This window comes from Schistocerca cancellata, chromosome 3 (assembly GCF_023864275.1).
Source record: "Schistocerca cancellata isolate TAMUIC-IGC-003103 chromosome 3, iqSchCanc2.1, whole genome shotgun sequence".
NCBI lineage: Eukaryota > Metazoa > Arthropoda > Insecta > Orthoptera > Acrididae > Schistocerca > Schistocerca cancellata.
The window spans coordinates 776,010,168-776,023,759 of NC_064628.1; the positions used below are offsets into that span (position 1 = coordinate 776,010,168).

Here is a 13,592-nt window from a genome sequence, read left to right on the forward strand (position 1 = left end):
GGAACCACTGGCTTCAAAAGCCTGCCAATCACAACAGTCTTACGTGTGTATGGAGATGGTTGTTTTGTGCATGTGTAGTAACTGAGAAAACTAGAGGTGCCTAATATTAACCATCTTAAGTTCGCACAAATTTAATAGATCTCTCAACTTTCTAATTTTCTGAAATGTATGTTAATTTTTTTTGTACAATGTGTATTTCTATTTACCCATAACATCCCAGAAATACCATAACAATATCAATACATGTGATTTTATTGTGTATTACCATTAACACAGATTTCTTCATAATCACGTAGCAGCTGTTGCCTGTCCGTCTTGCCATTCACAAGTAACGGGATGCTGTCAATGACTAAAACCTGTGAAAATAACAGAAAAAATATGCAAAAACCTAATGAGAAAATTGAGATCTTTAAAAATAAAACTGACTTGGGAGAATTTGCTGCAAATTACTAAAAGTAGAATCAAAATGTAAGTAGGTAAGTGAAGCTTGCTTTTACCTCTGGCATCATATATGGGGCAAGATAACCATTTAGGGTGTCCTTAATTTCACTTGCAGTCAATGGATTTTCTTCACTAACTGTTACAAATGCTAGAAGGGCCTGGAACAAGGAGACACTAAATTACTTATAGTTTTCTAATTCATTATTAAATTAACACCGATTTACATTTTAGGATACCTTCAGTTTTCCATAAAAATTGATTTATCAAAGTTGTGTATCATTTACTGCCAAAGGAAAGACCCTTTCCTATGACAAACAGTGTGCATTGTAGCAATTTCTCTCTTATTGCTTGCCTCATTGAATATTATACAGTAAACAGACTTTTCACCAGTTTCAGTTGTTTGTAACAGACAGTGAGAGGAGGCAACTATTAATTTCTCCCCATGAAATTTTCTCAGTCTATTCTGAGATAGGACATGTCTTAGCCTTTCCAGTGCATTGAAACTTCATTCGTACATAAAATAGAAGCTGATTGTGAGTGCTCTCATGCATATACTGTCCAGGTACATTTATGTGACAACTGCGAAGTACTTCTGTCCCAAATATAGACAAAAGCCAGCCAGAAAGAATGATTATAATATGCCCTGAAATTTAATTAATACATTTACATGCAGAAGGTGAGACAATATTAAGAGCCAAGTTCTTCCATAGATGTTACGAAGGAAAGGGAAGAAAGGAAAGAAAGGAAAGAAAGGAAAGAAAGGAAAGAAAGGAAAGAAAGGAAAGAAAGGAAAGAAAGGAAAGAAAGGAAAGAAAGGAAAGAAAGGAAAGAAAGGAAAGAAAGGAAAGAAAGGAAAGAAAGGAAAGAAAGGAAAGAAAGGAAAGAAAGGAAAGAAAGGAAAGAAAGGAAAGAAAGGAAAGAAAGGAAAGAAAGGAAAGAAAGGAAAGAAAGGAAAGAAAGGAAAGAAAGGAAAGAAAGGAAAGAAAGGAAAGAAAGGAAAGAAAGGAAAGAAAGGAAAGAAAGGAAAGAAAGGAAAGAAAGGAAAGAAAGGAAAGAAAGGAAAGAAAGGAAAGAAAGGAAAGAAAGGAAAGAAAGGAAAGAAAGGAAAGAAAGGAAAGAAAGGAAAGAAAGGAAAGAAAGGAAAGAAAGGAAAGAAAGGAAAGAAAGGAAAGAAAGGAAATGCCTGAAAATCTCTACAGCTTCATTTATTCCTACATAAATATTCATACAAGGCTACATGAAGTTTGAAATAAGTGGTGTGACCATTTCATAGTAACTAGAAGTGTTTATGTAAATTGTTGCAGAAACTAGAGACATCATCACATTATGATTGTTTTAGTAAGGAGGATTCTTTCGTTACCTACCTGATTAAGTTCTCCAGGTTTATAGCATAATACAACGCCTTTATCTACTCCTGAAACAGAATTAACTGCTTTCTCAACCTCAGAAATGTCAACTCTGTGTCCTCTGACTTTTATTTGGGAATCTGTTCTTCCTTCATAGATGAGCACACCTTTAATGACTCTGGCATAGTCTCCAGTTCGATAGAGACGAGAATAATCTAAACAATGAAAAACCATTATTAGTGTCATCAAGTGTGCAAACATTGCAACATTTACATTATAAATCAGCATAATTTTAAAGAACTAAATTATTGTATGACTGCCTTATAACATCCGAAGGTACTGAATGATAAGAAATAGTGTCATTTATTGAGACAGTGAAGTATGGGGCATCTGCATTAGGGTACATAGTGGAAAATTCAGAGCATATAACAAACAACAGGTCAATGTTGTGTAATGTGGTGTAGTATCAAAATAAGTATTAATTACACTAATTTAGTTTTTATGAGTGTTCAGATTACATCTCCATAGTAATCGTCTGTTTTTGGCATCAACTCCAGTCTCATTTCCTTTGTTGAATGATTTTATTCTTTGATGTATCTCATATCTGTCATTTTGGCATTTGAATGATGATGGAAAGGAGGATCCATAGTACAACCTAGTGCAATGAAACAAGTTCAGAAGAGAATTCAATCAGATTTTGATTTGTCATTTCCTCTCACTGTCTAAGTATGATGATTGATTGATTGGGTAGATGACTTGTCCATTTACTAACTTAACCAACCTTTAAGGAATTTTGGTCAATTTAGTTCGCAAAAGTTTGCCATTTTGGATTTGTTCAGTTTTTGCGTTTATGATATTACTCCTATTTCTAACAAGTCAATACACCAACCACAATAGAACCCAAATCATTGTCACTGCCACTCGTTTAAAGCACGTGACTCCCCGTTTACCACTGGTAAACTGAAACATTCCAGTTTTATGATGGGAAGATCGAAGGTATAGAGAAACTACATTTGCGTTTCACAGTTATTTACTTTCACTGTTAGAACGCTGATATTTTCTGAATACTTTCTGGTAGAGGTTTGGAAGGGGGCATTTCTGGGATTATTTTCTAAAAATTTGCAAAATGGGGACGCATACCGTGTTTCAAAAATGTTTCTTCTTTGCTATTGTTGTCGGTAACAAACGGATGCGATGCACTTGAGTCGCAGCGAAAGAATCGATATGTGCAGCACTAACTTCGAGATAAAAAACTTCCTGGCAGATTAAAACTGTGTGCCCGACCGAGACTCGAACTCGGGACCTTTGCCTTTCGCGGGCAAGTGCTCTACCAACTGAGCTACCGAAGCACGACTCACGCCCGATACCCACAGCTTTACTTCTGCCAGTATCTCGTCTCCTACCTTCCAAACTTTACAGAAGCTCTCCTGCGAACCTTGCAGAACTAGCACTCCTGAAAGAAAGGATATAGCGGAGACATGGCTTAGCCACAGCCTAGGGGATGTTTCCAGAATGAGATTTTCACTCTGCAGCGGAGTGTGCATCTCTTCAATAGCAAACGCCGCATTGCTGCGCTCTTCTCCAAGAACAGACGTGTCTGTGTCCACCCGACACTTGGAGGTTTAAATCTAATCTACTTCATACATGGACTAGAGTCTTACCTAACCTAATCTGCTTGACCCTGCCAGAAAATGACGAATGGCGTGACCAAGCCGTCGCCGATGTTATCAGGCTACCTCTGGCGACTGCTTCTGACGAGCGTTGTCGGTGCCATTGTGAACGCAATCTTACCTTCGCCGCGGTTGCACCTGGCACACTTTGTCAGCTGGTACTTAACGCGTTTCGTTCGTGTAAACTCCCCAAGAATAGAATAAGACAATAATGGAGCTCATGGGAAGCTTACAGAGTCATTTTCTCTGTGCTCCATTCGCAAGTGGTGGAGCGGGAATACACACAACGGTGAAAAGTACCCTCTGCCACACACTGCACAGTGACGTATAGCAATCAAACGAACAACGCGGTCATCAGCATAGTATTCCAGAACACAATATAAAATAAAAACGTATGACTACATTAAACTCCTCCCGAACAGACCACGAAGGCCCAACGGGACTGACGGCCGCCGTGTCATCCTCAGCCCAATGCGTCACTGGCGGGGCATGTGGTCAGCACACCGTTCTCCCGGCCGTATGTCCGTTTCAGAGACCGGAGCCGCTACTTCTCAATCAAGCAGCTCCTCAGATTGCCTCAAGGGCTGAGTGCACCCCGTTTGCCAACAGCGCGCGGCAGACCGGGTGGTCACCTATCCAAGTGCTAGCCCAGACCGACAGCGCTTAACTTCGGTGATCTGACGGGAACCGGTGTTACCACTGCGGCAAGGCCGTTGACTAAGTAGGGCGTATCCAGCTTGGGGAGCAAGGGGGCAGCTGTTCCTCCTCCCCTCCATTACCCTCTCTCGCGCCCAGGAAGAGAAATACCTTCATAAAGCGAAGACGTAGTCTGCTCCGCCAAAGTGACAGATGTATCAGTTCAGTCTCAGACTGAAGAAAGCCAGAACATGTAACTAGTACGGTCTACTAGCACGTGAGCCAAGAACCATCTGCATGATATCTCAAAACTGTTTCACCGTTCACCGTGAAACTGACACGAATTAGCTCAGATGTCGAGTACGTTCTTGTGGTTAAAGATCCAAGCTACAAAAGCCGCCGCTTGGAGGCGCAAAGTTGAAAGGGCGCCAGACGCGCCATAATTCTTAAGATTTCTGTACGGGACGTATCGCAATAATAGTAGTGGCCGCTTGGAGCGCCAAGTTGAAAGAAGGCACAAAGGACGTCGAAGTGCAAGATTTGTATACAGTGCGTTTAACAATTAGTAGTGAAAAACTGACACGTGTGAACGTGTACGACGGAAAAGGAACCGGGGGGGGGGGGAAGAGAAAGAAAGAAAGAAAGAGAGAGAGAGAGAGAGAGAGAAAGAGAGAGAAAGAGAGAGAGAGAGAGAGAGAGGGGGGGGGGCAGCTTGTGTGCAAAAATGTTGTCCAACCGGCGCTGTCTGGTACATGGCAATTCTTCTAACGTGTTACGAGGTCAAGGAACTAAGACGACAATGATGCTAGAGATGGGGACGCGTATTCGTCGGCTTTCACCTCGCACAAAGCATACAGGTTACGTAGCTGTAAGAGTATTGCGCTATCCCTGTGTGATGCAATAAGTACAAGAGCTCCTCATAAAAAGAGGCACCCGTCCGTCGGCTTTATATCCTACGTTTGTTGACACTCAGCATCAAAAAATGGTTCAAATGGCTCTGGGCGCTATGGGACTTAACTGCTGAGGTCATCAGTCCCCTAGAACTTAGAACTACTTACTTAAACCTATATAACCTAACGACATCACACATATCCATGCCCGAGGCAGGATTCGAACCTGCGACCGTAGCAGTCGCGCGGTTCCAGACTGTAGCGCCTAGAACCGTTCGGCCACAATCAGCATCTACATGTACAGGATTTTTTACATTTGAGGTGCAAACGAAGGGGGGCGAATAGAGAACAATGAATCTAACAAATGATCCTAATAAACAAATCCGGAAACCAATGGTGTTCTCGATACGCCGCACACACAGGCACAGTCATGCAGATATTAGAACACTTAACATCTAACGATGTTTGTTTCGGAGCACCGCAAGTGAGACGCAAATTACACACCGATAAACTCCTCTCGTTTGAATTTATCATCTAGTAAATGGTTTCGACGGCAAGTATATCGGTCATGATCCTCCTAACTGAGCCCGCTGAATTTTTTTATGATTGAATATTTAAAAAGCTTTGGTGTTTTCATGAAGCCCTGCTGATAGTATCGATGAACTTCGGGAACGAATTGTGATTGGTTGTCAATGCATTCGGAACGCACCTGGGTGTTTTGGGCGTGTACGAGCATCTATGAGCAGACATTTGGACTGGCCCACATGTTGCCAACGTGTTTCCAACGTGTTTCGAGTACGCTGCAGAAGTTTCGCTTGGGAATCCCTTACACATCCTCCACAGTCACGATCTGTTCACAGGCGATTTCCATATTTTTGAAGCCCTCAAGAAAGACAGTCTTTGTCGTCTATTTTCTTTGAACTAAGATGTGCAGGCCTAGGTACAACCCTAGTTCCTTAGGGAATCTAAAATATTTTTCCATGAAGGCACTGATCGTCTTCTCTCACAGTGGATTCAATGTCTTAATAACGGCGATTACTTTTCAAATAATAAACAGTTTACATACTGTTTTCCATATGTCTTTCATTTGACTGCCCCTCATACACACAATACTATGTCAGGTTATCTTCAGGACTGAGCTCCCTAGTCCTGAAGACATAAAATCCCTAGAAGTCGACAGTAGCCGGGATTTCTGGCCGATCGTCTGTGCTTTATGATCACTGCCAATGTTAAAGATCTAAGAACAACAACACTGGGCGTAATGTATATGTAAGCATTACCATAGTTACACTACTGGCCATTAAAATTTCTACAGCAAGAAGAAATGCAGATGATAAACGGGTATTCATTGGACAAATATACTAGAACTGACGTTTGATTATATTTACACGCAATTTGGGTGCATAGATCCTGAGAAATCAGTACCCAGAACAACCACCTCTGGCCGTAATAACGGCCCTGATACACCTGGGCATTGAGTCAAACAGGGCTTGGATGGCGTGTACAGATACAGCTTCCCATGCAGCTTCAACACGATACCACAGTTGATCAAGAGTAGTGACTGGCGTATTGTGACGAGGCAGTTGCTCGGCCACCATTGACCAGACGTTTTCAATTGCTGAGAGATCTGGAGAATGTGCTGGCCAGGGCAGCAGTCGAACATTTTCTGTATCCCGAAATGCCCGTACAGGACCTGCAACATGCGGTCGTGCATTATCCTGCTGAAATGTTGGGTTTAGCAGGGATCGAATGTAGGGTAGAGCCACGGGTCGTAACACATCTGAAATGTAACGTCCACTGTTCAAAGTGCCGTCAATGCGAACAAGAGGTGACCGAGACGTGTAACCAATGGCACCCCATACCATCACGCCGGGTGATAACGCTAGTATGGCGATGACGAATACACGCTTCCAATGTGCGTTCACTGCGATGTCGCCAAACACGGATGCGACCATCATGATGCTGTAAACAGAACCTGGATTCATCCGAAAATGACGTTTTGCTATTCGTGCACCCAGGTTCGTCGCTGTGTACATCATCGCAGGCGCTCCTGTATGTGATGCACCGTCAAGGGTAACCCCAGCCATGGTCTCCGAGCTGATAGTCCGTGCTGCTGCAAACGTCGTCGAACTGTTCGTGCAGATGGTTGTTGTCTTGCAAACTTCCCCATGTGTTGACTCAGGGATCGAGACGTGGCTGCACGATCCTTTACAGCCATGCGGATAAGATGCCTGTCATCTCGACTGCTAGTGATACGAAGCCGTTGGGATCCAGCACGGCGTTCCGTATTACCCTTCTGAACCCACCGATTCCATATTCTGCTAACAGTCATTGGATCTCGTCCAACGCGAGCAGCAATGTTGCGATACGATAAACGGCAATCGCGATAGGCCACAATCCGACCTTTATCAAAGTCGGAAACGTGATGGTACGCATTTTTCCTCCTTACAAGAGGCATCACAACAACGTTTCACCAGGCAACGCTGGTCAAATGCTGTTTGTTTATGAGAAATCGGTTGGCAACTTTCCTCATGTCAGCACGTTGTAGGTGTCGCCACCGGCGCCAACGTTGTGTGAATGCTCTGAAAAGCTAATCATGTGGATATGACAGGATCTTCTTCCTGTCGGTTAAATTTCGCGTCTGTAGCAAGTCATCTTCGTGGTGTTGCAATTTTAATGGCCAGTAGTGTAGTTAAAGTCTTGTTGTATTTAAAAATAGGCGATTATGTAAATCCATGCCCACAAAAGAAGCTACCTACAAGTCTAGTTCTGAGGACACACAAACACACACACACACACACACACTATCTGTGTCTTTCTTTCTTTCTTTCTGTCTTTCTGTCTTTGGCACTGAGCTGGAAAGGTGGAAGCTCCATCAGAGTTGCGTAATGCACTCACCCCTGTCGACAGCAAGTGGGTTTGCGACGAAGCGGTGTGGGTCTCTGCCGCCCACATAGCCAGCCGCCAGATTGCGCCCAGCCACAAGCACCTCCCCTGCATCACCAGCCAGCACCGGCCGGAACTGAGTGTCCACCACGTACACCAAAGTGTTGTCCACTGGAACACCTGCAGATCAGATACCGCCGCTCTGTAAACACCACAACACACAAGCTGTTTTGTTGGCGCATATTTCATCCACACTTAAGTCATCACCTTGTATTTGCTAGTCGGTTCCGAGGCTTTATGACGTGACGTCACCGAGACGGAAGGAGTTCAGGATTTTGGATGAGTGCAGAGGCGAATCCAGGGAGAGGGGGAGGGGGGGTGCTGTGAGGCTGCAGCGCGCATACCCCCTCCCTTCCCTCTCCCCAAGAACTTCGTCTGTTTCTTCTTAATCTAAAAGACATGGATTCTTTGCAAAATAATTTTCAGACTTAACAGTCTCGAAAATTTTAACACATTAGGATAACGCCTTGCTTTACTCTAGAGAGCTTGGAGATGGCACTTCGAAAAAAAGTTCTACGAGTTCAGTCCCCCTTCCCCTCAGACCAAAATCCTGGATTCCACTCTGGGTGAGTGATTGGTGACAGCGTTACCGCTTTGGATGTACCAGCCGATGTGTACTTACAAGTTGGCACAGTGGATAGGCCTTGAAAAACTGAACACAGATCACTCGAGAAAACAGGAAGAAGTTGTCTGGAACTATGAAAAAAAATAAGCAAAATATACAAACTGTGCAAGATAGGCAACATCAAGGAGAATGTGAACTCAGGAGCGCCATGGTCACGTGGTTAGCGTGAGCAGCTACGGAGCGAGCGGTCCTTGGTTCAAGTCTTCCCTCGAGTGGAAAATTTGATTTTTTATTTTCAGACAATTATTTTGCGAAGCTGCACAGGTACACAGAGCAGTATTGTTTACGTGATCATGTGTCAATTTTCAAAGTGCAGGCACTCACACATAAGCAACTTCGCTCTCCAAAATTCCAGGACATGTTCAGATTTGCTTGGACATATTCAGGATTTGACGGTCTACACACGGAAAAATTTGGAAACGTTAAAAACATATGTTTTGACAGAGCACAGGGAAAACTGTGCGACTGTGAAACTGTTGCATTCATTTGTTGCAGTTTATGTGACAAACTCTTATGTCTTCATCACTTTTTTGGGAGTGATTATCACATCCACAAGAAAACCTAAATCGGGCAAGGTAGAAGAATCTTTTTACCCATTCACCAAGTGTACAAGTTAGGTGGGTCGACAACATTCCTGTCATGTGACGCACATGGCGTCGCCAGTGTCTTATAGACTATGTCAGACACGTTTTCTTCCCGCGTCCGGCCATCCTGATTTAGGTTTTCCGTGATTTCCCTAAATCGCTCCAGGCAAATGCCGGGATGGTTCCTTTGAAAGGGCATGGCCGAATTCCTTCCCCATCCTTCCCTAATCCGATGAGACCGATGACCTTGCTGTTTGGTCTCTTCCCCCAAACAACCCAACGTGTTTTCCTGTTGAGCAATCGGTTGACCTATGACCTTGCGATCATATGTTTTCGGTTCCCATTGGGGAGGCACGTCTTTTCGTCTACTAATCGCACGGTTTTGCGGTGCGGTCGTAAAACACAGACACTAAACTTATTATAGTTAACAGAGACGTCAATGAACGAATGGACAGATCATAACTTTGCGAAAATAAGGAACGTAAATTTTTCACTCGAGGGAAGACTTGAACTACGGACCTGCTCACGCTAACCACGGGACCACGGCGCTCTTGAGCGCACAGTATCCTTGATGTTGCCGATCTTGCACATGGACTACTCAGTTTGTATATTTTGCTTATTTTTTCACAGTTCCATACAACTTCTTCCTGTATTCTCGATTGATCTGTGTTCAGTTTTTCAAGGCCTATCCACTGTGCCAACTTATAACTAAATCTGAGGGGGGATGCAATGGGGAGGTTCCCTTGTTAGAGGAGCCTGTATTACCTATGGGGACCTTGTCGAAGAGCTGCAGGTCCATTTCTGAGCGCAGCAGGTGGTAGGTGACGTCACCCATGACCTCGGTGCTGCCGTAGAAGTTGGCGAGCGTGTGCCCGGGGAAGCGGCGGAAGAAGAGCCGCGCCAGCTCGGCGGGCAGGCTCTCGCCACTGCACACCCACAGCCGCAGCTGCGACAGCAGCGCCCCTCGCGGCTGCAGCTCCAAGTATAGCAGCAGCGCTCGCAGCAGCGATGGCACCAGTACCAGGCGGCCCACCTGCGCATGCGTCGTAGTTGAAAACTAAGCTATATTTTTTGTGAGTCCATAATGAAATCAGGACTTACGAAAGATCTGGATACGTACATCTTAGGAAAATATGCGTAAGATATAAGAATAGATCAGTAGCATAATATACCGTACCGTTAAATCCACCATCCCCACCCTGATTGAGTGCAGAGAAAAAAAAACATTCAAACGTCTCATTACAGTACATGCATGAATGTTAAATATCTGAAATTGAGACTGTAAAAACTCCGTGGATGAACGCAAAACCCTACTTCTATCCAGGTTTCTATAGTTTTGGGTTATAGAACCATAAACAAAAGCAAAACGAAAACTAGTAAACGAGAAAAGTTGTACCTTTTGTATGTTCATGTAAGACGTTTTTGGCGAACAGTACATATTTTCTCTCAGATATCTGTGACTATGAGGTCATATCTCCTAAACTGTATGACTATGTCGTAGAATGATATAATTCCGCAGGTACATTCTAGGGTGTATTTGGATACTGTATGAAAACTGTTGTGAATGGACTTAGTAATAAAGAATCAATAACTTAAAATGTCAGGCCTGAAACAAGTTTTACTGCATAAACAGCGAAAATGTAGGAAGCTATAACCTTTCATTATTTGTCAGCGACAAAAAGGTTTGTAAAAGTTTGAAATTGTGTGTAAAGTTAGTTGGAAATCGCTACGTGCTCTCACTCTCAAATACTGAAGAGTTACGCTTCCTCGAGACATATACACAGTTTCTAAATTTAATCCTTGCCGTGTTGTGGCTGGTTCAAATGGCTCTGAGCACTATGGGACTTCACTTCTGAGGTCGTTAGTCCTCTAGAACTTAGAACTACTTAAACTTAACTAACCTAAGGACATCACACACATCCATGCCCGAGACAGGATTCGAACCTGCGATTTAGCGGTCGCGCGGCTCCAGACTGAAGCGCCTAGAACCGCTCGGCCACCTCGGCCGGCGCCGCGTTGTGTTAAACCTTTAACGCAAATTTGTTGCGAAAGCGTGTATCACTAGTGAGTCCTGAGATTCTAACCATACGGAGATATTTTAAAGCACTATAGATTGTTTTGAAAGAAGTTTCTCCCATCTGACTGTAGATTTGTATTCATTTATTCCACATAATGATTCCGGCCTTATACCCATTCTCAAGTACAATTTGTAATCTAAATAAGTGTCCGACCTGTCTAAATGCCAAGTCATCGTTGAGATGATATTTAGGCGGTCTTTTGTAGACCAGTCGTTGTATTAAAGGCTGTGAATACATAAATACACAAAATACGACAAATGGCGCATAGTAAACAAACTGCAATGTGCATTTGACAGCCAAAAGATTTGTGTAACCTGCATTCATCACGTCCATATCATTATGTGTCTTCGATATGCACTCTTCTCTTAATATGACTACTGGTTTATAAGACAAAATAAATAAATATTATTCTGATTATGAAATATTTAGTCAAGGCGTACATTTTTTTGAGACTCCAAATTGCTCTTGAGAATGGCTATAAACCCGAAATTATGTTTGTGTGGAATGATGGAATGAATGAATGAATGAATGAATGAATACAAATCTAACATCAAATGTCAGAAATTTCTTTCAAAAAGTTCTGTATGACTGGTCTAACGAAGGAAAAATCGTTAAATATAGTTTCTCTTTATTAGCGCTAGCTTCTTTTCAACTGTTGCTATGCGGACGGAGCGCTGCGACGCCAAGAAAATTCGGGACACATTGTAATACTTATCGTCCTAAACGCCACGCGATTAACTACGCATCCGACCTGCGATGCTCCCCACACTTTGCGTCAACGTGTGGCAAGACTCCGGTGGCGAACAGTCGTCGCAGCATTGCGGCAACCGGCTGTGCACGCCTTCGCTGCCAGACAGGATGGGGCGTTACTCATAGGCGCTGATCGAGCCTCCAGGCAGGTTCGAATAGGTGACCATAATACGATGGCAGCCGAGATGGTGAACCCTGTAGCATCAGTTGGACAGCAGTTGTCGGCCGCCATTTGTACGCCGAGGCTAACGACAGCCGAATCGCGGGGACCTACATCGCCAGCCACCCTGTCAGCACTGACGAGTTATCCTGAACGCTGTCTGTCTTGCTGCAACCAGCTATACTCCAGACTGATTACAGAAGTCCACGCTAGCCTACTGAACCCGTAACGCCCAGATGGGCGAGATGAACGCCATCTTGGCAAACCCGAATAACAACTCCTAGACCACCCATCGTAGAGGTCCACCAACTCTCACACTACACGTGAGGCTCATATAAATACAGACATCCCTCGAGTGTGACACCTTCACCAGCTCATGATGAGAAGTCTGATGTGAATGTTGGAAACCCTGTTGAAATACTCGTTGAAAATAAAAACCGAAATACAGAGTCGACCCATTTTACTTCGTAAAATATATTTAATTAGATAGCCCTGCGGCATAAAAAAGGGACACAGCTTCAATGGCAAAGCTACCCGAAGATAACAAAGCCATACTAGCGTCCGAAGTAAATATCTACGCGAAGTAAATATCTACGCGAAGTAAATATCTACGCGAAGTAAATATCTACGCGAAGTAAATATCTACGCGACGTAAATATCTACGCGACGTAAATATCTACGCGACGTAAATATCTACGCGACGTAAATATCTACGCGAAGTAAATATCTACGCGAAGTAAATATCTACGCGACGTAAATATCTACGCGACGTAAATATCTACGCGACGTAAATATCTACGCGACGTAAATATCTACGCGACGTAAATATCTACGCGACGTAAATATCTACGCGACGTAAATATCTACGCGACGTAAATATCTACGCGACGTAAATATCTACGCGACGTAAATATCTACGCGACGTAAATATCTACGCGACGTAAATATCTACGCGACGTAAATATCTACGCGACGTAAATATCTACGCGACGTAAATATCTACGCGACGTAAATATCTACGCGACGTAAATATCTACGCGACGTAAATATCTACGCGACGTAAATATCTACGCGAAGTAAATATCTACGCGAAGTAAATATCTACGCGAAGTAAATATCTACGCGAAGTAAATATCTACGCGAAATAAATATTAATGTTTTAAGTGTCCACAAGTACAAATACCTCTGCCTTATCGATAGCTATTTTTGGTTTGAAACACGAAACAATGATTCTTATGACAGACGTTAATGTGCTCCAACACCATTCCAGAGCATATTCACACACTCGTGCACTATGTGATCAAAAGTATCCGGACACCCCCAATATAGCTGCGTTGTGCTGCCACCTATCGCCAGGTACTCCTTATCAGCGACCTCAGTCATTAGACATCGTGAGAGCGCAGAACGGGGCGCTCCGCGGAACTCACGGACTTCGAACGTGAGACACTTGTGTCATACGCCTGTAC

At 43.5% G+C, this 13,592-nt stretch overlaps 1 protein-coding gene and 1 pseudogene across 2 annotated transcripts in view; both read right to left on the reverse strand.

Moving 5' to 3' along the window:
• Positions 1–13,592, reverse strand: part of LOC126175818 (zwittermicin A synthase ZmaJ) — a 140,456-nt gene that overhangs the window by 14,366 nt on the left and 112,498 nt on the right. For both annotated transcript variants that reach the window (XM_049922810.1, XM_049922809.1), the window contains exons 6-10: positions 9,904–10,171; positions 7,882–8,049; positions 1,806–2,002; positions 498–599; positions 266–356 (exon numbers count right to left, since the gene is read on the reverse strand). In XM_049922810.1, coding sequence (XP_049778767.1) covers positions 266–356; positions 498–599; positions 1,806–2,002; positions 7,882–8,049; positions 9,904–10,171 — 826 coding nt within the window. The remainder of the gene's footprint in view (positions 1–265; positions 357–497; positions 600–1,805; positions 2,003–7,881; positions 8,050–9,903; positions 10,172–13,592) is intronic.
• On the reverse strand, positions 4,058–4,175 carry LOC126177683 (5S ribosomal RNA; annotated as a pseudogene).